The sequence below is a fragment of the Malurus melanocephalus genome, unplaced genomic scaffold (genome assembly GCF_030028575.1).
Source record: "Malurus melanocephalus ecotype Western Australia unplaced genomic scaffold, MMel_1.1 scaffold_371, whole genome shotgun sequence".
NCBI classification, from domain to species: Eukaryota; Metazoa; Chordata; class Aves; order Passeriformes; family Maluridae; genus Malurus; species Malurus melanocephalus.
The window spans coordinates 321,286-348,159 of record NW_026623603.1 but is presented as its reverse complement, the minus strand read 5'-3'; the positions used below and the strand labels follow the sequence as shown (position 1 = coordinate 348,159).

The following is a 26,874-nucleotide window of genomic DNA, read 5'->3' as shown; positions in this document are numbered from 1 at the left end:
CCTGCCGCTGTCCTGCTGCAGAAGCTGGAGGTGAAGCCAAGTGGATTTGGCAGGCGTTGTGAGGAGTGAGCCCAGCCCTCCCGAGGTGCCATGGGTTTGAATAAAAGCGTTCACAGCACTCAGCACCAGCTGATCGATGGGGAGAACACAAATCCCGGTGCCACAGGCTCAGGAAGAAGTGGCAGTTATGAGCCCTGTCCAGCCCAATGCCCAAATGGAAAGGTGCTTTCACATCTCTAATCAGCTATTACTGAGTGGAGAGCCCCTTCCATGTGAGGCTTCCTCTACTAGCTGTGGGTTGAATCATGGGAGGAGGGATTGGATTCTGGCATCATTTTAAAAATGTGTTCGTTCTGTTTGCTGAGGGGAACAAATTACAACGAAGACCTCTCAGCACTGAGACAAAAGAGTGGCTCTAAAACCCTTCCCAGCCAAAAAAATGTTTGAGCTGGAGGCCTGATGGATGGTGCTTAAAGACATGGTTATTGCAGCAAGGTTGGCATCAAAAATCACAGGGTGCAAGGAGGTTCTCCCCAGGGTTCCTGTATGTGTCTGGCTGTAATCCTGGGTGTGAGGAGCCCCTGACATCCCGAGTGCCCCCTGTGATCTCTGGGACATCAGCCATGGGAGAGCAGGAGCCCAGCAAGCACCAGGAGCTCACTTCTCTCTTGCTAAATAAGAAACTGGAGTGGAATCAGCCCCTTCGGGTGGCATCACTGCGCCATGCCAGGGGGCTTGGAACTGGATGATCTTTAAGGTCCCTTCCAACCCAAACTGTTCCATAATCCTTTCTCTGCCTCCTGTTCAAGTAGGGTTCTAGTCCAGCAGAAACCAGTGCTGCTGCTTTGGGACCCGTGAGGAGCCTGGKCAGGAACCCACTTGGTGCTGGGRTCTGTCAGGACRGGGCAGCCTTGGGCTTTTCCCAGCRATGGCTTTGCTGCCAGCAGCAGTGCCAGGTGTTGAACTGGGGACAGATTCACCCTTGGCAAGCTTGAAAGCATTTCAGATGGCTTCTGTCCCTGCTCCACTGCAGCAGRGAACAAAATCAGTGTTGGAGAAGATGTCATACTCAGACAGCACTGTTTTGACAGGTCAATTTTGAGGGTATTTATTAACATAGCTTGGAATGTCACAGAAAGGTTTGTCAGATGAACTAACCAACTGAATTGTCTGACATGACACTTCCTGGCTTTTGCTGAGGTGCTTTTAACTTTGTTCAGTCTTTCAACAATTCATGCCATTCAGGCCTTTCTGGAAGACCCTCTGTGAGCTGCTGACACAAACTGAACATCTGTGGCTTGGGGATCAGGCCCTGCCTGCTCCGTGCGTGTCTGGCTGCTCTGGGAGGCAGAAAGAAGCAGCACCGTGAGTCATTTGCTCATGCTGCAAGGACCAAACTCCTCTCTTATGTTTCCTTTTCAATCCCAGGAAGAGAAGGACATCTCTGTCCTTGTCAGCCCCCTGCACGGCAGGATCTTTGTCCTTATCGGGGGGGCAGTGATCAGACAGAACAGCAGCAATGATACTGTGCTGACACCACCAGGGCTGTTCCCTTGCAGGCACATGTGATGCCTTAGGATTTTTAGTTTCTGTATTTTTCATCTATCTGTATTGCTGGAATTCTGTAGTGTACAGTGCTGAGCTCCTGTTCTCCCATTTTAGACAAAACAAGTCCTCTCTAAGCCCCAAACTCAAGGACACCTCTCTGCCTCAGAGCCCCAAAATACATAAACAACAGAGAATTGCGGGGAGCAAGCTTGGGATGGTTGACATCATCACCTGAAGGTGTCATTGGAGAATTGGAGCCCGATGTGTTCATAAGACAGAACTTATAAAAGGTGAAGATCCTGTGACTCGGTGCCCATTTTGGGTGTAGCTTTATGAGCAGGCTTTGTCTGCCCTGAATGCACCTGTAGGCCCTAATTAAATTTTTCTGCTTTTTATTCTCCTAACCTTGTCTGGCCTCTGTTTCAGGTGAGCCCTGTTTTAGGCATCAGAGGCAGCACCTGGGAGAGGTGGCACGATGGGAGCAGGTGTGGTGTGTCACCCCTGGGGTTCATCCTGCATCCCCCTCCTCTGTAGAGGCTGCAAGTGCTTAAGGGACAGTTCATGAACACGGACAGCATACRGTGATTTTATAGAAGAGTTTTCTCTGTAATCAATTGCAGTAGGTAACCAGAGCCCCTGTTGTCACTGGTGACCTGAGAAATCAAGAGGCAGTGGCCAGGTTGGTGCTTCTCTGAGGAGATGCAGGGCTCAGCAGGCAGCTGTGGCTTCCCARTAGAAGCACAGTGGGAATAAGAGCTGCACATGCCCCGGATTTCGAAAGCATTTCTTCCAGCATCACAGGAATGTGAGCAGAGGTGTCTGAGCTTCCTCACACCTGAGGTGGGGAATGCTGGGGGTGCTGAGGAAGCTTCCAGGCCTGGTGCTTTGAAACCTCTCCACCAGCTATGAGGAACAGTTGACATAGAGCATATTAATGACATTTTCTGGTGGYACTTAATTGGGAGAAGCAGTGAGTGCCAGACTGAACTAATACAAAAGGTTGTAGCTGAGTGAAAAAGGGACAGAAAAAAATAAAATGAGATTCAGGCTCTGGACCTCATCTTCCCATCAGTAATCCATCTCTTCCTTATCTGTCTGCTCCACATCTTCCTTTTGTGTTAAAATGTTCTGTTTTGAAGTAACCAGCAATCCAGAGAGTGGTAGGACTTTGTAGGAAAGAAAGGAAAAGAAAAGGAGGCAGGCTTCCTTGCTCAGCAGCTCTAACCAGAGTCTGGGGTCAGGGCATGAGCTGAGCCCCCCAGACAAGGCTTGGCTCCCCTGTTTTCCTCAGAGCAGCCTGGTGCAGCCAGCGTGCCCTGGTKTGGGACATCCCATCCAGCCAGGCAGAGCTGGAGTCAGCCACAGGGTCCCCTGTGTGCCACCAGTACGTGATGCCCCAGTCCCAGCCAGTTCCCCACCCCTGGCACTGGGGATGCAGCCATGTGGAGCTCTGCTGCTCCCTGGGATTTGTCTCCTGGTTGTTTTTAATCATTATTTTATTAAGGGAGAAGGTGTGATGCCATCAGATAACTTACTGTGGATGCTCTGTCAGTGTGATGATTTCAATGYTGCAGCACTGCCCTGTGTTTCACTGGAACATTCATATATTGATTCCAGATTCGTTTCTTGCCWGGACTGGAAAGAAAGTCCCTTTCCYTTCACTCCCTGTGCAGAGAGAAACAAAGACTGAAGGAGGGTAGATGTTATCTGAGGCTTGCTCACATAGCGAGGTAATTTCTGAGAGCTGCAGAGCCACTCACTGACTCATAACCAGGGCTTGTTTTCAAACCCTTAATAGATTTTTGAATTCTCTCACAATGGCAAATAAGGATGCTCACTTGGGGACAAACCAAACATCTGCCTCAGGGAGCCTTTGTTCTGCTTGCACCAGCCTTCCCAGGGGATATTCCTCTGCCACAGGGGACAGAGTGGTGCTGGGAGGAGAGAGTCTCCTGTCCCTCTTGGGCTCAATGGGATGGGATGGGATGGGATGGGATGGGATGGGATGGGGTGGGGTAGGATGGATAGGACTATTTCAATTGGAGAGGACTTATTAGGCTCATTTAGTCCAACTGCCTGACCAGTTCAGGGCTGACCAAAATTTGAATCTCATAGTTAAGGGCATAGTCCAAATGCCTCTTAAACACTGGCAGGTTGGGGCATCAACCAGCTCGTCAGGAAGCCTGTTCCAATGTTTGACCACCCTCTCAGTAAAGAAATGCTTCCTAATGTCCAGTCTTAATGTCTCCTGACAGTGCAGATTTGAGCCATTCCCACACATCCTGTCCCTGGATCCCAGGGAGAAGAGCTCAGCACCTCCCTCTCCACTTGCCCTCAGGAAGCTGCAGAGAGCAATGAGGTCTCCTCTCTTTGCTCTATTGCTCCTGTTGTTCAAAGGAGGCAAGCCCAGGGTTCTCAGCCACTCCTCACAGAACACTCCTCCTGGCCTTTTCACCAGCTTTGTTGCCCTCCTCTGGACACATTCAAGGATTTCAATATCCTCGTTGAACAGAGGGGCCCAGCCCAGAGTACAGTGGGATGATCACAGTAATAATCTCCTTTGCTGTCTGGGGCATCCTGGANGCCAGGAGTACAGTGAGCTATTGCACAATCTTGGTGGGAGGTTTGCAGGTCAGTGCATGATGCACAATTTCTCTGGTGCTGTTTAACACCTGCCTGTTGCTGTGTAGTGAGCTGGAGCTCAGCCTTGTCCCTGTGCTGAAACACAAACCCACTTGTRGCCAGCTCCATGTGGAATAATGTGCTGGGAAGGAGCTGGGCAGGATGAGACCTTTCTCAAGGGAGGAAACACAGTTGGTCATTTGCTTGTTCTAGAAGAAGAGAGATGGGGCTCTTTGGATCTCACTATAGGCTGCATATTCCACACAGCAGCCTCTGCTCTCAGTRATGTGGTGTGCAATGTGATCCTCCCTCACTGGTGAGCCTGGTAGAAGCACATCCCATTTTCCATTTGTTTATTTATTTATYATCTTGCTCTCAGCCTCTGCAAGGTTTGATATAGGTATAGAGCCTGGGAAACRTACACAGAGTGGAGTAACAGATAGTTGTGATTTGGCTACAAGGCAATAATTTAAGTGGACAGGTTTWGCTGATAATATATAAAGCACAYGAGAGAAATCTCTTTGGTTTATAAATGTCAGCAGAGCCCCTGCGAGTGAGCTGCTGCCTGGTGCTGCTGCTCCATCTAATACATTATAAGGAGATATAAACAGATGTCTGAAAAAATCTGGCTGACCAAGATTAAAAGAACGGGGCTATAAATTAAAGTCTTCCTCGGCGTCTCTTTAAGCAACTTTATGGACAGAGCACATCAAATAAAAYGACTGCTAATGCACGGAGGGATCTCAGGGGTTTGGGCATGTGGCAGCACCCAGGGGTGGGGATGGTTTGTGGGGCCAGCACTGTAAGTCAGAGCTGCCRTGGGAGACCAAAGCCTGACCTGGTGCTTCTGCAGCTGATAAAGGGATTAAATCAAGAACAGGAATAACACCATCCCAGCAGTGTTGCCACAGGATCAGTGTCTCCTATTTGGAAAATAAATGCTGTCTCTCTGCTTTGACATTTATTCCCAGTAAAGACCTTGTCGTTTGTGCGGTGACAAGGGTTTATCCTCTGCAGTACTTCACCTGTTGGACACTGTCTTTTTGCCTGCGAGGCAGCTGAGTGATTGAGGGGTAGGTGGGTGGCACGTCCCCAACAGGGGCACTGGGTGCTCTGCTCAGACCCCTCTGCTCAGTGGCTTTCTCTAAGATCCATCATCCCAAGGCTATGCAATAATACATATTCAAACAGAAGGAGAATGTTCAGGTTAGATATTAGGAAGGAATCCTTYCCTGTAAGGATGGGGAGGCCCTGGCACAGGGTGCCCAGAGAAGCTGTGGCTGCCCCTGGRTCCCTGGCAGTGTCCAAAGCCAGGCTGGACATTGGGGCTTGGAGCAGCCTGGGATAAGTGGAAGGTGTCCCTACCCATGGCAGGGGATGGGACTTGAGCTTTAAGGTCCTTTTCAACCCAAACCATTCTAGACATCTATGATTCTGTGATTTTATTTTAAATTTATTTTAATTTACTTTAGTTGTGGTTAAAAAATCCCAAGAGCAGGATATTTTTTAAGTTGTAAGGAGTACAAACCAGTTGTAGGGGCAGGAGTTTGCTACTTCCCCCTTCACAGCTGTAGCYCTGCTGGCAGGTTTGTGGAGAGGCTTTCACAGCTTTTTCTACTCACTGGGTAGTTGATTTAGAGGTGGGAAATTAATTAGAATGGAAACTCTTCTTTCCCTTTATGAGGAACAAGGGATGAGGTGTAGCAGCTGTAGGATTTGCAGCTCTCAGGGAAGTGGGACCATTCGGTAACACATCTATGCAGTGCCTACCTGTGGGTGCACATCTTGTATTGGTCTGAGGTGTCAAGGAGAAAAAATCTTACAAAATGGCTTAAATATAAATGTGTTTTTATATTTTTTAATTGAGTTTCATTTCCCAAATGCAGCTTAATGCAAACAATGAGTAAAAAATTAATTTCTCTCGGGAAAAAGCTATTAACAGAATGATTCTRTTTTAGCAGCATGTGAAGCTGTGTAATTGCTTACATATGTATTGCTCCAGTGTGTGCTCCCAGTTGTTGAATAGTATCAAATTATAGGAATCAAAGAGAATTAACTATTTTTAAGGGAAATGTCCAGAAGCTACATATTGAAACATGATTAAAATTCAGAATTTCCAGCTTACTCGTCTAAATCAGCAATTTTAATCACATTATTCGCGTCAACCCACCCTCAAAGACACTTTCTGCTTCAAAACATCCCAAACTAAATAAGACAGAAGACMTTCCTTGAACAGCTGTAATGTTTTCAAGTGACAATGTCAATCTTTTTGTTGAAAACTGAGCTGTTTTTCATGGTTTATTTATTAAAGCAGTGCCTTTGTCCTGCTGTGCCATGAACCTGGGCTGCTGTGCAGAGCAGGGAGGAGAAATCCCTGGAGTGTTGAGAGCTGCTTAAACGCATCAAGGCTGAGATTTTTGCTCTGGGCTTTGGAYGCTCTTGGTCCAATCTCATTTAGTGTGTGAAGCAGGAGCAGGAAGGGGTTGTTTTTCACTGATGGCAGCCTCTGTGATTTGGCTGTGTGGGGTGTGGGGCTCGTGCGCACCAGGTCCGTGTTTGGTGTAATTTACTGCTCACTGAGCATGGGGGGCTGAGCAGGGGTGCCCCAGCCATCCAGCCCTTCTGGAGCCTGCTCCCCTGCTTTCCCTTTGGATGATTCTCTCAAGCAAAGCCCATCCACCTCTTTCCTCTCCCCTGGCAACCGGGCAGCTGATGTGGCCGGGTGCAGCAGAGCGCCCTGTGCTGTGCTCCTCTGACAGGGGCTGTTCGTGTCTCTGTGACAGCCCAGAGCTGCTTCAACCCGTGCTGGGGCCGTAACCTGGCCAGCCCAGTGCTGGTGACACAGCCAGAAAGCCACTGGCTTGGGGAGGGAAGCACCCAGCTCGCCCCTCACTTTCCCCCTGAGCGTGTTCGTGTGTGCGGAGGAGGAGATCGTCCTCCCGTGTCCATGTGTGCAGCATGCTATGACATTTTTTCTAGAACTGCTTGACTTGGAAGGGACCTTAAAGCTCATCCCGTTYYACCTCCATGCCATGGGCAGGGACACCTCCCACTAGRCCAGGCTGTCACTGGCTGTGTTTTCCTTGCTCACAGAGCCCTGTCTCAGTGTCTCCTGAAACAGGGACAGGAGATGTGACATTGCCCTTTTCATGGAGATCATACAAACTCTTTTCTGAGCAGCCTGTCCCAGCTCCAGTGCCAGCAAGGGGCACGCTCGGTGATGGCACTGGGTTCCTGCAGAGCCCAACTTCCCAGCGTGGGAGGATGCTCCCATGGATAGACACAGATTAAAGGTCCTGTGTATCACAAGTTYAAGGAGCAGAGGAGGTTGGGATCTGTCCATGGGAAGCATCCAAGTGGGGAGGAGGCATATCTAACCTGTCCTCCTGTAGTTTAAGATGGGATGATAATCACATCTGTCCTCTCACATATGCAATCAATGCAGCTTCCAATGGATAGGATGTGATGGAGAGGAATAGGGTCTGTCGGAAATGTGAACCTTTTTTTAATAGGAAATCCTCCAAGATGGATTTTTCTGGTTTTTCTAAATGCATTTATACCTTCTATATGGCTACAGGCTTTGAAATGTTTCTGTCTGAGTTGTGACAAACATCCCAGACTCATGTAGGAAGCACCAGGTCCTTTGATCAGGAAAATATCTCTTTGGTCTTGAACAGGGAGGGATCATTCCAGTTGTTCCCGAGATTAGAGCTTTTTGYCTTTGAGTACATGTTTTTATTGTACAAAATAATAACCCTTGTCTTCAGTTCCCTTTGGTGGGRGATGCTCCCTGTCTCCTGCAAGCTGGTATTCTGTCCTAGGTATCTTTTTAGGTAAAAGGATAGAGAGGGRGGAAAGGCTGAGTAGGGAATTCTCCTCAAAGGGAGGAAGGTGAGCAGCTGTGTGTCTGTCTGTCCATCTGTGAGCAACTTTGTGAGCTCTCAGCAGCTGCAGCCTGSCTGTCCTGGATATTAGGATATTCCTGCATTAGAAAACGTGCCATTTAGAAGTAGCAACCAAATACTGCCTTCTCTCCAACCCAGTGCTGGACTGGCCATATTGAGATGTGTTTGTGGTGAACTGTGGCCAAGGAAAAACACTCTGAATTCCCTATCTTTTCTGCATTTAAACCCGAAATTTAATGTATTCTGTGTATTTTTGTTGGCAGATAGCAGTGATCATAAATTCCTTTTAATACAGTATTTCCACACCAACACAGCCTTGATGTGCAGTGTACCTGGCTGTACTCTGCAGGATGCTTTGATTTCCCCTTGGCAGCTGAATTTTATTCTGTCTGCCCCAATCAGCAACCAATTCCCCTTTCTCCATGTAGCCTCCAAATGCACTCCTGATGTGGAATTTTAGCGCTGTCCTAGGAACTGGGCTGGAAGGGAGGAAGGAAAGTGTCTGCTGGGTTCAGGGTTCCACCTCCACTGTGGGTCAGAGCCGGTCTGGCAGCACAGGGATGCATTTGGTGGCTGGGGGTGGTATTTCTGGGAGGGTAAAGCAGCACTTCAGGGGTGCTGCTGGGGGGGAGGGGGGTCTCTGGTGGATATCCCACTCCTCACGGTGTGAGATGGAGCTTTCTCYCCTTGTCTCAGGGAGCATGTGCCTTCAGCTAGCTCCCAGTTCCTCCCAAAGCTGGAAGAGTGCATGTGTTCTGAAGTGACCTGACCTTTGTTTGTAGGTCAGGCTGTTCCTGCAGGGTCCCACGTGCGGCTGAACCTGCAGACAGGAGAGAGAGAAGCCAAGCTCCCAGACAGGGAAAACGGAGAGAGCGACACGAGAGAAGAGAGAAGAAGGAAAAGGTACAGACAATGCAAGGCATTGGGGTGGGTGGGCTGTGGCATTCATGYCTTTTATTAGAGGCCAGGTTCCCTGGTGCACTCAATTACTGTCTCTTTCTGAGACTTAATTGCTGAGTTAGGAGCTCAGCAGTGCTGAAAGCAGAGCCCTGTCCTTTGTGATCCCTTTAGGATGGTGGTGGAAGTGCCCTGGGTGCTCATTCAGACACCTTCATGGCTTCTCATGCCATGACACCGAAACTAAATTGGCAACGTGRCTTCTTTGAATGACATGTAGTCCTTTGAAATGTCTGCAGTGACTGGGTCTGGCACTGCTTTCTAAGCCCAGCCCTGGCAACAGCGGTGAGGGGCTGAGTGCTGGCCTGAGCTAGGTGCTGTATTCTGGCTGGGAGCAGCCTCCAGCCTCCCCTGCACACCAGGCACTGCCACAGTCCCTGGGGACCACACCACCATCCCTGCACCCACCTRTGTAAATGTGCTTCCAAAATGTGCTGCTGCCTTTGCCCTTGGAACCCCTCTAACAAAGRCTGCTTTAGTTCCTGGGGGGGATTTCATTCCTGAAGCATGTGGGATTTCCCTCTGCCACCTGAGATGGGGATGTTCAGGGAGCAGGGGGGTTGGGGGGCAGCTGCCTGGGCAGGGGCTGGGCTGGGGCACCTCTTGGGCCACAGGCAGTAATACAGTGGGCTTTTGTGTCTCATACAATCCGGGCCCAGGGCAACGCAATGCAGGGGGGAAGCAAAGCCCAGGGCCTTTGGAGGCTCCAGGCCTTAAACATCAGCCCCTACAGCTCCCCAGATTCCAGGTCCTGCAATTCCCAGTGCTGTCATAGCCCTCAGAGCAYGAACTGGGGTTTTGCATCTCTGTGACCTAATGCTGGCTCTGTATGCAGGAGTCCCTTTGGCTGCAGCAGGAAGGGTGGCTGAAGGTTTCCTGCCTGCTTTGGTGGCATCACTGCAGAGGCTGCTCCTGTCAGAGCCCCCTCTGTGCTGGTGGCAGCTTTGCTCTTGGGGACAATGCTCTGCCCCAGCCCAGAAACACAAGCAGGGCCCAGTGCTGGGAGCGGTGCCAGTGGGACCCCCCTGTGCACAGGGACCCCCAGCCCCAGGATAGCCGTGCCAGCACCCCCAGGGATCTCCAACCCCGAGAACCATTAACAAGTGGAATCCTTAACAATTCTCAAAGGCTGCCAATGCCCCAAGGAATTGCAAAAAGAAGTGGGGTTTTCAAAATTGAAACAGTCTAAATTTAYAGAAGATCAGCAAACCTTATGATTTCCACAACGTCTTTCATTATAAGAATTTTTATAAAAACAATCTACAGAAGGTATTTACATGAGAACCTATAGACTAACAATCTTCCAAACATTTACAGAAGCCCTGTAACTGGTAGAACATATTTATAAAAAAACATAGAACAAGTAGAATGTATGTACAGAGGGGTCACATCTGTGGCCAACAGGTCCTGGAAGAGAAGGAAGTGGCACAGTCACTCCAGAGTGGCCCTGAGGGCTGTTCCCTGTGCCCCCAGGCTGGCACTCGCTGGCACAGCAGGACTCTGCTGCCAGCACTAAGCCTGACTGGGGCTGAGAGCCAGGCCCCAGGCATTGGGGCAGGGATGGGGCTGGCGTGGTCCACAGCGAGTGCAGGGCAGGCTGGGGGTGATGCTTGTGCCCCCAGAATCCAGGGCTCCCCAGGGCACCGTGTCCCTGAGCGGGGCCACCCAGCCCAGCCCCAGCCTGGTTCCAGGGGATCCACTGTGCCYGTGGGCAGGGCATGGGGAGCRCCTGCCTGTGCTGCYRCTGGAGGCTCCATCCTCACCCTGGGATCATGGGCTYCTCCTCATCCTCCTCATTGACCWCTGTGTTCTCAGTGTCGTCCTGCATGTCCACCTCCATCTCCTCGATGTCCCCCTCCTCATCAGCTTCCATTTCCTCAACCAGATCTTCCTCATCCACTTCTACCCTTTCTTCTGCATCCCCCRCCATGTCCTGGTCCATCTCCTCTGCGGTGTCCGTGGCAGGGAGCACAGCCTCAGAGGGGGTCCCTGTGCCACACCATCCCCCAGGGCTCCAGCCTGGCCGGGSACTCGGGTGGTGTCCAGCTCCATGGAATGGCCCTGTACCTCCACAGGAGGGCAAATCCTGCTGGGATCAGCACTTCCTGCAGGCAGCAGGGCAGGTCCGGGCAGCAGGAGCAGCTCAGCACCCACGGACACAGTGAAGAGAGAGCCAGAGTGACTGCTGGCAGCGGCTGAAGGGTCCATTGTGGTGGTTTGCAAGTCCTGGACATTGCATGGGGAATATTCTGGGACCTGTGATGTCATGGAAGTTTCAGGTCCACTCTGTAGTGGRAGATGGGGATGGCTGCAGGATGAAAGCCTTGAATGGTTTGGATTGGAGGGGACCCTAAAAATMATCTGGTTCTGGTTCCAAGCTGAGCAGCCTCCCACATGACCAGGTTGCTGTGGACCCTGTCCAAGCTGGCCTTGGATGTTCCCAGGGATRGGGCATCCACAGCCTCTGTGCCAGGGAGCACCAGCCTCACAGTACAGAACTTCTTCCCATYATCAAATCTATTCCAACTATCCATCAGTTTGATCCTATTACTCCTTGTCCTGTCACTACAGTGGGGAAGAGTCGCTCTCCTGATTTCCTGGAGCCCCTTCACACACTGGAAATGTGCTGGGAGGTCTCCTCACAACCTTCTCTTCTCCCAGCTCAACAGTTCCAACTTTGTCAGCCTTTCCCCATAGGGAAGGTGCTCCAGAACCCTCAGCAACTTCATGGGCTCCTCTGGCACTCAACAGCTCCCATGGGAACACCAGGAGACACATGGGGGTCTCCAACAAACAACCCRTGGAAGGCCCTGGCCTTAGGAATTGCCAAAGGCTGGGAGCTCTGAGGATCCTAAAGTTATGGAGAGAGGAGGAGAAAATGAACAGRAGCAGTGCAGGGAGCCCAAATCACTGAGCCAGAAAGCTGATGATGCTGGATGTGTGTGCAGTGTTTGGAGGGTTTAATGATGCCCCTGGAATGTGTTCCAGCGCTGTGGGGATGTTTCTGGTGGAGGAAGTGCAGAGGAACATTTCTGATCAGTGATGTGTAGGAAATGATCTTTGGTAGAGGTAGAGGTTGAATTTTATGGAGATGGGAAAGGAAGGAGATGGTTCAGTTTCTGGAAAGGGAAGCTGAGCTGCCCCATCCCTGGAAGTGCAAAGTGCTGCTGGATCATGGATCTGTTTCTGGGGGTGCTGGCACAGCTCCAGGGCAGGGGTTCCTATGCACAGAGGGGTCCCACTGATGCCACTCACAGCACTGAGCCCTGCTTGTGTTGCTGGGCTGAGGCAGAGTTGTCCCCAAGGGCAAAGCTGTCCCCAGCACAGAGGGGGCTCTGACAGGAGTGTCCCCTGCAGCGATGCCAYCCAAGCCTGCTCATCTCCTGCTCAGGGCACGGAGATGATCTTTAGTTTCACAATGCCTCAGCTGCTCAATTTCCCTTTTTTTTCTGTGCAAGAGTGYTTGTGGCCCAGACAAACACTCCTTGAACCTACAAGAAAGGTATAAAGATCAACACAATTTGTTTTTTAGAATTTCTGTGTAATTTTTGTGTGAAATTACCCTTGCCCTGACTCTGTGTACAATGCTCATCAGACTTTCAGCTGAAATCTCCAGGTTAAAGCTTGCAAGCCCTTAACAATGATTTAGTGGCATTAGGGTGCTYAGTGTATTGCAACATGAAATTCCGAAGTATAAATTTGTCAGCTACTTTTTTTCGTGTTAGGATTTGTGATTTTGGGTCAGCGGGCTGATTGCAGAGCCCTTGATTGTCAGCACTCAGATAAATCTTTTCTTGAACATGGTGGGGTTTTGCATTCCTTTCCTCCTGCCCTTAGCCRTTGCTAGAATGTCACAGTGAAAATAGAATGGAGGCAGTTGTTCACTCATAACATGGTCTGCTTTGTTTTGTTTCTTCCGCAAGGCTGGGCAAGGTCGATGTCAATGCAAATTCATTCACATCCCAGGAGCTCAAAAAGGCCTTGGCTAAAATGAAGGAAAGTGAGAARGCAGAAAGGAAGGTGAGTTTCCTGGTTCTGAAGCAATGCACAGTGCAAGGATGTGAACAGATCTGTTACACATTGCAGAAATACAATGGTTAAAGTGATTGCTTGGCAAACACTGTGCAAACGAATCTTGTGGTGAATRTGGACCTAAAATACCTTTTCTAACCTGTTAGTGATATTGTTCATTGGCTTTTCTGTATGATTCTGTGATTCTGTGAATGGTTGGGGTTGGAAAGGACCTTAAAGCTCCTCTCATTCCACTGCCTGCCCTGGACAGGGACACCTTCCACTATCTCAGGTTGCTCCAAGCTCCATCCAGCCTGGCCTTGGACACTTCCAGGAATCCAGGGGCAGCCACAACTTCTCTGGGCACCTCAATTTATCTGTTCCACTGCTGCTTCATKCACAAAAATGTCTGCAGAGTCCAGAGGGGCCTGGATTGCAGCTGATGGTATTTACAAAGGGAGTTACTTTCCCTTTCACCATCTTCCTCACATTCTGTTTCCAGCCTCATGCCCTGGACAGCAAAACCCAAATGGCCATGGTGAAGCATGGGCTGAAGGTCCCTTACACAAGCTCCAAGTTGTCCTTTTAGTTACAAACAATACACAATCCAAAGTAAATAGGAGGGGTGCTGTGTGACTCCTCATGTGGATCACAGCCTCTTTCCCCTCTCCCCTCAGCAGCATTTCCTCACTCCTCCTGCTGCCTTGGTGTTGGCTCAGTCAAAGCAAAACTGACAGAGGAGTCAARGCTCTGAAGTTTTGGGGTCACAGAAAGTTTTATTCTCCCCTTATGTGGCAGCAGGGCATGATTTCATTTGCTGTGAGATTATTTCCATAATAATCAGCATTGCTGATTAATTGCAGGGCTGTTGGAAATGAGGTTCATTGAAATGCAAAAATTAGTGATACTCTATTAGGTGAAAATAAGCCATATTTTAAAATCCCRCGTTAGAATTGCTTTTGTCCCAGCAACTGGGCTAAAAGCAGCTACATCTAATGGACCTAAAGGATTCCATTTACAGTCACTCCTGCAGAGAGCAAATCCATCCTTGAAGGACCTGTGTCAGAGGAAATTGAGTTCCTCGGAGCATGTGGCCCTCTGTGCTCAGCAAAGGCAGAGCTTGGGGTGCTTGTGGTGGGGATGGTGTTGAGTGTGGTACCTGTGGTGATTAATCCTTACACTGACAGGGCTTTTAATCATTACATTGACASAGCTCTCACTGCCATTGCTCTCTTGCTTTTCTGCTGAAGCGCTTGGTTTCTGTTCCCACATGGGGATCAGGACACGTGCAAGCCCTCGAGGTGGAGGTCACTCTGGGCATAAACATATCTTGGTATTTGTGTTTGTAACAAATCCCTTTCAAAGGGGCTTTCTGCCTTTCTCCTGCCCTCGGGGCAGCCAAGCTCCAGCCTGCTCTCTGTGCTTGCTCTGTGCCCTGCAGCAGCAGGCTCTGTCCCCAGTGCCACCAGTGCTGATGTTGCTGTGCCTTTGGGGCTGTCTCAGATCTCTGACAGATCCTCTCCTTCTCAGGATATGTTTTGTGTCATSTCCCTTGGTTCAGGGCAGCCCTYGGGGTGCTGTAACTGCRAGGGAGATGAGCCGTGCTCAGGACWGGCTGTCTCCTGGCCAAGCCCTGTGGCACAGCTGCCCCCAGCTTATCCCTGCTCCTCCTGCTTCCCTTTCTGACAGCTCCTGTCCCCACACCTTTTCCTGGGAGATAGAGMCATCCTGGAATGTGTTCAATGCTTGGAATGGCAAAAGCATCTGTGTCTGTGTCTGAGATCTCCTTGATGTCACTGGCATGAAGTCACTGGGCACTTCGGGCTGGGTGGGACCTCTGGAGCTCTCCAGCCTTATGTCCAGTTCCAGAGAGGTTCAGCTCTGGGATCAGGGAGGTGGCTCAGGGCTTTTTGCAGGCAGGTTTTGAGAACATCCACTTGCAGGCAAACAGAGAACAGCAGTGCTCTGCCTCTGGGCTTGATGTTGAGCTGGGAGGAGGTGGCGTGGTGTTTAGACAGAGAAATGATGCACAAATGGTGTTTAGATGTAGAAATGGTGCACAAATGGTGTTTAGACAGAGAAATGGTGCACAAATTGTGTACAGATGTGGAAATGGTGCACAAATGGTGTTTAGGTGTAGAAATAGTGCACAAATGGTGTACAGACATATAAATGGTGCACAAATGGTGTACAGATGTAGAAATGGTGCACAAATGGTGTTTARATGTAGAAATATTGTACAAAGCCTTATTGCTCACTCCTACTGTGGGTATCTCACAGATAACTGGGCTCCTGGGCTTCTCAGAAGGACCCTCCAACCCTGCCTCTGCATCTCTGATGCACGGCAATAAATCCATTGGCACAGACAGCCAGGTTCCCTTTGTAAATTTGGGGCTGGTGTTCTTTTCTGTGACWGTCTTGTCTCTCTTCATCTCCTGTCTTCATATCTGGTTTCCTCCTGTTTTCAAGGCCCGAGAGGAAGAGGTGAGGAAGAAGTTCCGGCCCATAGAGCAGTTGAAGGAGGAGTTTGAAAAGCTGAACATGAAGATGGAAACAGATTATGAAATTATGGTTAAATTAATCAGCAAATTCAACAGCTCTGCCTCCAYGCTGGATGAAAAAGTAGCAGCGCTTTATGATCTCGAATATTATGTTCACCAGGTAACAAGAATGCATCAGTAACTACCGTGTAAAATCCAGGGGATACGGTGTCATAAACGGGGTTTTATTTTTCTTATCGGTATCAGGTAATACAAATTGCTTAATTACCATAATGCTGGRACAATAACAGACAGCAGAGGGCTAGTGCAGGCTTATTTTATATCCAGGCTTGAATTAATCATCGCTCATGCCAGGAGCCAGCAGTATCCTAGGGGTGCCTGATTTACTGTCTGTTCTCGGGCTGGTTTTCTTATCCTCTCTTTTTCCTCTTTTATCTGCTTAATGTTACAAAATGGGGCTTTAGCTGCTGTTTTTGGGAAGTAGAGTGGTGGCTGCTAAGCAAATAATTATTTTCTCGCTTCTTCCATGGAAAGCCGCTTTGGTTGAAGGTAGTTGCCCTTACATCAGTTCACAGAGAACATCTTTGTACCAGGGAAGGCGACAGCCACCCYGAACCCTGTTTTGTCTTGGTGTGAGTGAGCAGTGGCATGCAGAGCCTTGCYGTGCTAATTAGCTCTGTGTGAGGGTGAACATATTTCCTGGCACCTCACTTCCTCAGGGTTGTGCTCACACTTTTCCCCCCTCCCTCTGATCTCTCTTGCTCTGCTTTCAGCTCACACACTCCTACCTCCCCTTGGATGCAGCTGCAGGCACAGAGCTCTCCTCYGCTGGGCTTGGTGCCTTCCTTGGTGCCAGCCCTGGGAGGGTGTCTGGGCATGAAGGCGAGGCTCTGCCTTGTGGGAAAGGACTCGGCTTCTCCCTCCCCAGTGACTGGGAGAGTCTGGGGTGCACTGGGAGAGTTTCCAGTGTCACTTTGTCATTGCTGAGAGCCAATGGGACAACTCCTGGGAGGTGCCAGTGCAAGGCCCTGCATTGGAATGGCACTTGTTAAGCCAGATGAGGTATTCTGGGGGCAGGTAGCTGAAGTGTTCTGCTGAGAGGGAATCCGTGTGCCAGCTGATTGGAGTGCTATTTCCAGGGCTCTTTGTCTTGCATTCCCACACTAAACCTCTGTTGTGGGCATGCAGAGGCTTCCTTGCTGTTTGTTCTCCCTGCTTTTGTGTCACTGCCTGCATCTGTGTGACTCAGAGACTGAGTGTGAACAATGGGCACCCAAAGAGCTTCGTATTTATACTCAGGGCTAATCTTGCCTGATTAAGATGCCAGAGCATCAGGCCAGCTGCTGAAAAGCAACCCCCAAACACCCTGGGATGCTTTGGGTTGAACTATTGCAGCAGAAAATCCTCGCAGCACAGGATGGGCCAAACAATTTCAGAACGGCAAGAGGAGCAGGGCCTGGAGCATCAAAGGGAAGCACATCCAGCATCAAAGGGGTCAGAGAGGGGGAATGGCAGGGAGGCTGGCGGGAGCACAGAGGCTCCTTTGTGCGCCGATCACAGCGCTGCTCTGTGCCCGCGCTGTCGGGGCAGATGGCCGGGCAGCACCTTCTCGTCAGGCAGGAAGCTGATAAGAAATATGACTTGTCTCTAAGCCAGCATGGCTTTTCCTCCTCTTTCTTCTTCCAGTCAGTTGAATGCGTCCAGAGCATTATCTCTGCTTGGGACTCACTTTAGCAGCACTGGCTTAATGTAATTACTGAAYAGCAGCCAAAGGACGCTTGTGCCGCATAACCCTGGAAGAGCTGAGCTGTCAGAGCTTCTCTGCAGTGAGTCACAGCCATGCCGTGGGAGCACAGGGACCCTTGCAGGTGTAGGTGGCCCAGGCCACATGTGGGACCACTTTGTTGCTCCCACCTTCCCCAGCCTCCATCAGAGCGGTACTGTGGCTTTTCAGAACTGCTCAGCTCCCAGCCACGCTGCTGCCGCCTCCRGGGCACAGAATGCCCTGTCGAGTGGAAAATGCCATGCGCTGGAGGGTGTGCAAGCTAAGGCTGCTCCCTGCTCCGTGGCGTGGCCGTGAGCAGCCTGGAACGGCGGGTGTGCCTCGGAGTGGGAGCCGCGGCCGGTGCCGAGCCTGTGGAGAGGCTCTCTGCTTCTCAAGAGTCAGCCCAAGGGCTCTGTGTTTGCTCAGCTTTTGGTTGCCAGCTCTGGTTTGCTTCTCCTCGGTCACGATTCAGCTTGGCATGTTCGGGAGCCTGTCTTGGAGAAGGAACAGGAGGGTTTGGCTTGCTGGGTTATCTGTAACGCATAAAACCCAAATGCAAATGTGGGGAGGGCAGAGCGTAACTCATAAACAGCATTCACGGTGCTTGCACAGCAGTGTGTGGAGCCAAGACCCCTTCTCAGGCATTTCAGGCTCTTTCTCTCAATTATTTACTGTCCTTATCTTCCTCTCTCCTCTCCTCTGACATGCTGCACTATCTCTCACCGCTAATTTCCTCTCCATCGCGTACGGTTGACATGCTGCTTTCCTTGCTTTTGTTTTCGAACATTTTCTCTCTCACCTTCCCTCGCTATTTTCTTTCTCCTCCAATTCAAACTTGCTCCCTGAATAACTGCTGTCATATTTGCTCTTCTCCCAGCCTCTCCTCGCCTGCTTTGCCTGTGTACTTTACTCAAGAGCTCTTTTGATCTTTGGTTTTTCTTCTGTGCCGATTTCAGTGGACTGAAGCGAGGTAGGAGCTGCTGCCTCACAGCAGCCGCCGCTCCCCAGAGAGGTTAATACCTTCAAGTTGTTAAGTTTGGGGATTTTATTGGTTTTAAAACGGTGAGTGAGGGAAGGCACTCTCACAACAGACTGGGTAAAAAAGATAAACACATCTTCAGAATAAGCTTTGCAGCACAATTTATATTCTGCAGTTGAGGTGTCTCACTCACRCTGGGGCAGCACGAAGGACTCCTTCGGGTGCTGCTGAGGTCTCAGCAATGGCTGGTTTTACCCCACCAGGGGCTGGATACAAATTCCTGCCTGTCCATACATTCTCTCTTGTGCAAAGTCAATGCCCAATTCCAGCACTAAACCAGTTTTTGCAGAGGCTGAGTAATAAAAGGACCCACTGGCAGCTGAAATTGGGTTGCTGCATAGATTTCTTTGTAGACAAAGATGGATCTGCAGAAAAATGAGAGATCTGGCAGGCCTGGTTTATAGAAACAGTTAAAAGAACAGCATCTGAAAGGACACAAAAGCTGCTGCAAATCCTGAATCAGCCCCAGCAGACCTACAGAGAGCAGCTTTGCAGAGGGGCAGCGAGTGGTGGGTATTGTCCCGTGGGGGAGCAGAGATGAGCTGMAGCTCCCCAGGTCCTGCTTTGGTTGGTAACAACATACCCGTAGGACACAAAGCTTCTTCCTTCCCCTGGCTACCTAAAATACCCGACTTAGGGCCAGTTTTGATGAAGGTACATGGTTGAGATAAATATAACACTGAGCATGAAGTCATTGACTAGAAGAGTGTCCCATGTGCCCTGCACGGCTTGTGGTGTTTGTCCTGTCCTACCCCCTCAGGGGGTCAGTTTGCCCTGCTGATAACTCYTTTTAACTCRTTTTTATATTCTGTTTCCATCTGCCAACGACTGCTGTTGTCTCCCTGTCTTTCAGGGAGGAAAAATGTTTAATTTCTAAACCTGATTCTTCTGTGCAGGCAGTTCTGAGCATTCATCAAATCCCCTTTTAAGCTGAAAAAAAAAATCATTGAATACCAAAACGTATCGATTTGACTTTCGACTGAATTTTGTACTTGAAGTACTTTATGCTGTTTCTCTAAATTTTGTCTGTGAACACTCAGAGCCTTTTCTGATCTCCTCTCCAAGAGCAGATGCCCACTGGGACTGTGCCTGGCTACCCCTGATKGAGTTAGAGCCAGAGGCTGATGAATCCCTACCAATGGGTAAACTTTTCCCTAGTGGCAGTTAATCCATTATTATTTGCTTAGAAAAGGCATCGTGGGGTTGCTCTGTGGGAAAGCTCCTGGCTGACCCCTCCAAGYAGGACTGGCTTTTTCTCTCCTTGTCCATGTGAAGCTGTTGATGGAACTCATGAAGARCTCCCAGAGCTGCCCATGCTACTCACTGCAATGCCACCTGAGTACCCTGTTGGTGTTGAAAGGCTCCTAAACATCCCTGATTCCTGGTGCTAAAATTACAGCATCAATTAATTAATTGCATTTGCAAAACATGCAAGTCCCTGGGTCCCCAGCAAAGGCCTGCTCAGGTGAGAGCAAAAGAGCTGGAATTTTTTTGACATCAGCAAATGTACGGAGTTTTGACACCACCTGAGTTATTGAAATACGTGTCAAGAGCACTTTTGATAGCTGTAATCAAAGTATTTGAGTTTCCAGCAATGCAGGTGACAATGTCCTCCCTCCCACGGGGACACGGTGCCTGCTGGAGCTGTGACATCGCTGCTCACGGGCAGGACTGCATGGAGCTCAGCCACAGCCGCTCCCTCTGCAGCTGTCATTCCTTCCAAAACTCCGTGCTGGTGAAACCAGGAGGGGAGGGATGCTGTGCTGTGCAAGGGAGGTGCTGCCCGAGGGCTGSTGCTCCATGCTGAGAGGTTCTGCTCTCTCGCAGGTGGACAATGCCAAGGATTTCCTGTCCCTGGGCGGGCTCCGGCTGGTGATCGAGGGGCTGAACAGCAGCGAGGCCACGCTCAAGGAGCACGCTGCCTTCGTCCTGGGAGCTGCCCTGTCCAGGTGAGAGCTGCCCTGTCCAGGTGAGAGCTGCCCTGTCCAGGTGAGAGCTGCCCTCAGCTGCCCTCTGAGCCTCTCTCCATCTCTCTGGTTTATTCCTGACAGCAGAGATTGAAAGTTTCTCTTGTCCTGTGACATGCCACAAAGTCCTGTACCCCAAAACTGTCTTGTCCCYTGCCCAGCCCTTGCAATGCCCCTTACTCTGAACTTCTCTTCAGCCCATCCTCATTCTGCTCGTTAGACTTAGCCAGAAGTGATTTGGTGTCAAATCTAAGATTGTTTCTTGATTTCTCTGGGTTTCCTGTTTGTACCAAGTCCAAGGGGGGAATAATTCTGCTTCTCTCCCCTTCTCCAGCCCTCTCTGGGGAAGATGCGGAGGAGGGCACAGTTGTGAACACCCCAGCAAGCACCTTTGTCCCTCCTCTTCCTTCTCCTTGCTTAGGATGGCAAGATGCTGTTTTGAGCAGCTCCCCTGGTCTTTGGAGCAGGGTTTGAGCTCCATGAACATGTACCTCTGGCACCAAAGTGCTGTCAGTTAGACACAGGCTCAGGAATAGGGTCAGCAGCCAGAATCCAGAGCCTGCAGGATGTTTGAGAGTCACAGGAAGGAGCCCAGCCTGCCTCATGCTGGGGCATCATGTGTAGTGCTGCAGGAGGTACCCTGTGGGCTCCAATGGGGTTTTTTTTTGGTCCCCTCTTTCGATTTATGGGTTTTGGGGCCTTACAGGGAGTGTTTTGCATATTCAGAGGTGCAGAGGCTTTAGAAATGCATAGGATGGACTCAAACTTCACGATCAAAAGTGCAGAGTGAATATTGAAGGTCAGAACTCTTTTATCTGCATGTTTCTACTCCTGAAAATACTTCACCAGCATCATCAATTATTTATGGCTTACTCTAACATGGTCCCCGGACCTGCATTTGTTTGGCAATTTTGGCAATCTTGTACACAATGTAGCTGGCCCTCAGCACGTGTGAAGTAACAGGGCCTCGTGGACAGAAGCAGGTACCCACATTTACACCAGGAAAGGATCCAGCTTGTAGTGTGAAACAGAGCCTGACTTRGTGATGACAGGAAGATAAATCAGAAACAGCACCTGCTCCTCATATTCTGGTGTATTTTAATCTTTGAAACAATCCTGGAATGGTTGCCTCAGGTTCTTCAGTAGCATGTGGACTCTTAATTGTATGTTTCATACAGTGAAGATCATACAGAGGGTCTGGAAACATTTGCAGGTAACTTGTGAAATGGCAGGGGCTGTTAAAGAGCTTGTCTCCCCATGYAGCTGACATGTCATGGTCAAGACTGCAAAAATTCATTGTCTCATGGTACATGATGGTGTAGCAGTGGCCATGAGAGTCATGCTTTTGTGCAATATTTCTCATTCAAGTGCAAAAGCCTTCTTTGGACAGACCCTCTCATCTGATGTGAAAACATTAAACTGCTGCTTTGGGAACTTTTAGACCTTTTYTCTTTGAAGGACATTCTGGCAGATGGTAATTTGGAATGCTTTGGATGATACATTGTCCATTCCAAAATATGAGGGATATTCTGCCTGGCTTTGGGTTTGCTTTTTTCCCCTTGCTGTGCTGAAGTTTTCTCAGTAGACACCTACATGCCAGCTTGTCTGCTGTGTGCTCTCTGCCTAATTCATTTGTTCATACATTTTCTCAGCTTACTCCATGCTCTAGTTAAACTGGTGGGGGCATTTCAGGTACTTCACACAGCATTTTGTGTTTTTCTCAGGGCTTGTTGTTTATTTCTTTCCCTCCTGGTTGTTCCTAGGAGCCTCAGCAAGGTAGTAGGGCTTTCCAGTAATTCCCAGAGGTGTCACAGCTCACTGGGCTGCGGGGACATGATCTGCTCTGTGCCTGTGTGCCTGGGGCTGGTGTCAGGTCCTGTGCTGGATGCTGAGCCTGGGAAGAGGCAATGCTCTGCTGCTCTCCAAGTGGGTCTGTGGCCACCTCCCGGGTCTCCTCAGCCAGGCTGGCTCAGGCCAGCGGTTTCAAGGCAGGCAAACATTCTCAGAGGGAAAGCAGGGCATGATGATWGCAGCTCCAGAGCCTGGCATGGGAGGTCAGTGAGTCCTGGCACAGCTCAGGCTGGAAGAGGGAGTTCGGCGTTGTCTGCATACAAGTGTTTAACACAAGAGGAAACCACTGAACACAGCGATTTCAGATGTGCTTGGGGCAGTTTCAGATGCAGAACTTTCCAGCTCTCAAAAATACCCTTGTCCTTAACTCCATTCAGGTAGTGAAGCAGGTAAGGGATGGAGCAAGCAGCTGCAGCACCCAGGTCCTGCCAGGAGCTGGCTCAGAGCTCTGGCTGTGCTGAAAGCCCAGTGGAATAAAAGGGTTTTCCAGGGGATCAGCATCTTGAGCCAACAGGCCAGGTGGCTGGCCAAGACTTGGATCAGCAAAGGCAGGAGGAGGAAAAGGCACAGGAGGGCCAGCTCAGGATTTCTCCTTCCTGATATTGCTCCTATTTCTTTGGCTCAAAGCAGACTTGAAAAGCAGCCACAGCACAGCATGATTTGGACCTCAGGGCACAGGGTCCTGGGGTCCAGCTGCCAGGGTCTGACCTGGCATCCATCTGCTTCTGTGAGCCTCTGCCACAGAAGAGGCAGATTCCTTCACCTGACAGRAAGGAAATCAAGATTTCATCTCATGTTTCTCTTATACGTCCTTCACTTCAGGCATTTGGGTTTTAATCGCTGCGTCTGTGACCAAATCAAACATCGTTCCATCTGGTGGAGTTCTCTGAGCAGTGCCCTTATTGCAAGTCTAAAACCTCATCACAATCTTACTGTTTTTAAGCCTTTAACAAAATGTTTTCCATTCAGCAGTTTGCAAAAGTAAACTTCATTTGAACAATCCTCAAGTGCTCTGATTGCAAATAAAAGTTAAATGCACTAACAAAAATAATTGCTAGGCATGTGGGGTTGTACATTTAGGTATCCATAATTCACTAACAGTATATGCCAATACACAGCATTATCTGGATTTCCAGTGATTGCATTAGCATAAAAGCATGTTAGCATTTATCCTGTGGTACTAACATTTAAATATATATAAGTATGAAATATTAAGATCTAGCATTTTGGAGGCAAGCGAAACTACTGTCTGTAAAATGTTCTTGCATATTTTGAAGGTGCACTCCAGTATCTTCGGATGACAATCAGCATTCGCACCATTGGGTCCAAACATTACAAAAATGTCAATGTTTTATGCAAAGAGGAGCTATATTAAGCAAAAAAAAAAAAAGATTGCTGATGAGAGAAGTGTCTTCTAATGTCCTCTGAGCTATTTACAGGCAGCATCTCTCTTTGTTCGTGGCACAGCCAGGCCTCTGTGCAATCTCTATCTCCATGTTTCACAAGACTGGCAATGTTAGCCAGAAAGGATTATGCTTGTGATTAAAACCTCCATTTTTTAAAACTTCACCTACAGGAAACATTTTTCCACACCAATAACTTGAACATTTTAGTATTTTGTAATAAAAGGATTGTTGTAATCCGTTTAGAAGGCGAATAGTAATTTATGTTGAATGCCTGCTTGAAGCTTTATCCCAAATGCTCCCTGCACTTAGGGGTGAGTTGGAGGTGAGGATGGAGAGAAGTTAAGCTGTGGGACCTTCAAGGCAAAGGGAAGCAGTTTGCATTTCGTGGGGAGAAGGCAGAAGGCTCAGTAGGTGAGATTTTGGYCTGGCCAAAGTGGGGAACTGGGGGGCAGCCATTTGTGCAGCTGCAGTGAGAGTCTCATGATGTTTTGGCCAGACCTTTAAAAACCCATCCAGTGGGGTGATGGGGGACAAGGATGTCCCACTGATGGTCTGAGCTGGCATTTGCTGTGTGTCCTGGAAGGTCACAGGGCAGTCCCAGCAGAGCCTCTGCCCCCAGCACTGCTGGGGTCTGTCTCACCGTCCCCTCTTGGCCCTGAGTGCAAAAATAAATGTCACAGGACTTGGCGAAGGCTTGGGAGTAAACTCACCACAGTTGACAACTGAAGCACCATCCTGTAGCAGCAGACAGGAGTTTCCTATGGATTGCCTTGAGCATTTCCCAGAGATGAAACCCCTAAAGGATGGCCACATGCATCCTGAACACCCCATTCAACATTAGTGGTGTCACCCAGCTCCGAGGCTCGTTCAGAGCTTGCCCCACTTTGGGAAAGCCAAGAGAGGCATAAAATATGTTTGCTTCTCAAGAGAAGCCTCAGAGGAGCTCCCTGAGCAATGGGATCTGTTCCCTCCTGCTGTGCTGGGGGGTCTTAGAGAGCTCAGCATCCTGGGGTTCACCTGGTTTCAGTTCTGCTTTCTCACTGTGTGTCYTGAGGGGAGAGGGATGTAGGAATGCTGTCTCGTGCTGTGTCCATCAGAATCTTGGTGGGGCCCRTTTTCTCAGGGGGCACAACTTCCCTGCTCTGTTGGAGGAGCAGCAGCTCCTTCAGGACGCCTCTGGCAAGAGGAAAGAGCTTCCACAGATTTAARGGGTTTGAGTCAGGTCCAGCTGTGCTCTGATGCTGGTTGGTGCTCACTGGTGTTAAATAACACTGAGGCCCAAGCAATAAACCCAGGAAAAGTAAAATTAAAGACCTTGCTTTGATGCTGTCTTGTAAGGACATAAGAATTTCTGTGCAGAGAAATAAATCTGGTTAGCTTAACAAGCACTGTCCCTWCCCATTTATTTCCAATCCATCTTCATCCCTTCCTCCTCCAGCTTCTCCTTTTACATCATGCAGTATTTGCCCATCTCTTTKTCCCCTTTCCCTGAGTTTTTCAGTGCCCTGTTTGCCCACACCATGTGTTTGCCATCTTCCAGTTGCAGTTATTCMAGCTCTACTCCTTAACTGCTTATAATTTCTTCCTTTGTAGATTGTCTCCTCTGTTTTTATTTGAACTCCTGACTTGTGTGGAGTTATCAGCCTCACTGCACTTAATTTCAAATTAATTTGATTGGGTCACCTCAATTTTTTCCTGTAATGATAATGAACTCAACCTATTTAGCCTTTCCCCATTATGAATAACCTTAACAAAATCTGCAGTGCAGTATAAATGGGTGTTTCATCATTGTGGTTAATTACACAGAAGAATAAATCCCTAAACATTTTTCAGCCTCTGAAATCTAACAAGGAAGTATAATTAACAATTAAAGAGTAAACTGCCATCCTTGTGCTCTCAGGAAGACARGGAGGGAAAAGTCTAGAATCCAAGGTTTTGCTCCTGGGTTTTTGGGGAGGAATTCTTTTGGAAGTGCTGATGGCTGGAAGTGGCAGAGGGTGGGGTCAGGTCCTTGTCTTTTGCTATGTTTTCTCCAGCTAGCAACTGCTGGAGAGTGGACAAGGTGGGATGGACACCTTAGCCTCACCAAGCTACTGTTTTTGGGCTGAGGATGTTGTAGTTTCTACAAAAYATGGGAATTCTGGAGTGAGTTCCCTGGGCTGGGCTGGTGGTGTGAGAGAGGACACGGAGATGAGGCAGTGAGGGTGCAGGGGGCTGCAGTGGAGTGTTTGACCTCACACCACACGTGGGCAGTGGGCAGAGCCACGGGGCTCTCCCAGTCCCCCTGGGGCTCTCCCAGTCCCCCTGGGGCTCAGGTGTCCTTGTCCTCCTGTGTCCCTCCCACATCACCTGCAGGGTCTCTCCTCCCTCCACAGCTGCTGCTGGGAGGTGTCTGTCCCTCAAACACAGCCCCACAGAACAGCCAGTGCTGCCCAGGACCCTGACAGGCATGGGGAGCACCAGGAAGCTGCTCCAGCAGAGCTTCAGCAGGGAGAGAAAGACTCATCACAGCCAGGTCATGCATTATATAAAACATGTTGTTTCTGTCTCATYGTGTTTAGTAAATGCTCTCTGCTAAAGCCTTGAGTTATTGTGGTGGTTTCCATTTAAAATACATGTTCAGGCTGGTTACCTAATCACTTTCTGCCAGAAAAACCAGCCCAAAGTTGCTGTTTCTCAGTGCAGACCTGGTTCTGGAGCTGGACACAACAKGAATTCAGCCACTCTTTATTCATCCTTCTCGTTCTCCACAGCTCCCTGGCAGCAGGGTGGAGCCAGGCAGRGCTTGGTCTCTTGTCCCAAGTAACAGCAATAGTACAAGAGGAAACAAGCCTCCAGTTGTGCCAGGGGAGGGTTAGATTAGGGGARGTTTTTCACTGAAAGGCTTGTGAAGCACTGGAACAACCCTGGAGGGCCTTAAAAGCCATGCAGCTGTGGCACTCAGGGACATGGTTTAGCAGTGAACACGGTGGTGTGAGATTAGTGGTTGGACTTGATGATCTTGGATGTYTTTTCCAACTTCARTGATTCTGTGATTCTGCTTTTTCTGTTTTATCCTTTTTACTGCAGCCTGGGCACTCAGCTAATGGCTTCAAAGATTTCCCTCCCTAACCACTTACATTATTTCCCTGACCTGCTGTGACTTCCCCACATCTTGGTGTGTTCTCTGTGTTCCCTCCAAGCAGTGGGTGCAAAATCCTCACAAAGAGGAGGCCTCTGCACCTCCTCTGCCTCTGCTCTGGGGTGTGCAGGAGGCTGGGGCTGCCCGCTGGTGTTGCAGAAGGGAGGCTGAGGAATGCATG

The 26,874-nt window shown here is 49.5% G+C and overlaps 1 protein-coding gene across 3 annotated transcripts in view; it reads left to right on the top strand.

Moving 5' to 3' along the window:
* SIL1 (SIL1 nucleotide exchange factor) overlaps positions 1–26,874 on the top strand; it is a 109,051-nt gene that overhangs the window by 50,833 nt on the left and 31,344 nt on the right. For all 3 annotated transcript variants that reach the window (XM_057378693.1, XM_057378694.1, XM_057378692.1), the window contains 4 exons: positions 8,858–8,978; positions 12,956–13,052; positions 15,513–15,704; positions 20,176–20,297. In XM_057378693.1, the coding sequence (XP_057234676.1) occupies positions 8,858–8,978; positions 12,956–13,052; positions 15,513–15,704; positions 20,176–20,297 (532 nt within the window). The remainder of the gene's footprint in view (positions 1–8,857; positions 8,979–12,955; positions 13,053–15,512; positions 15,705–20,175; positions 20,298–26,874) is intronic.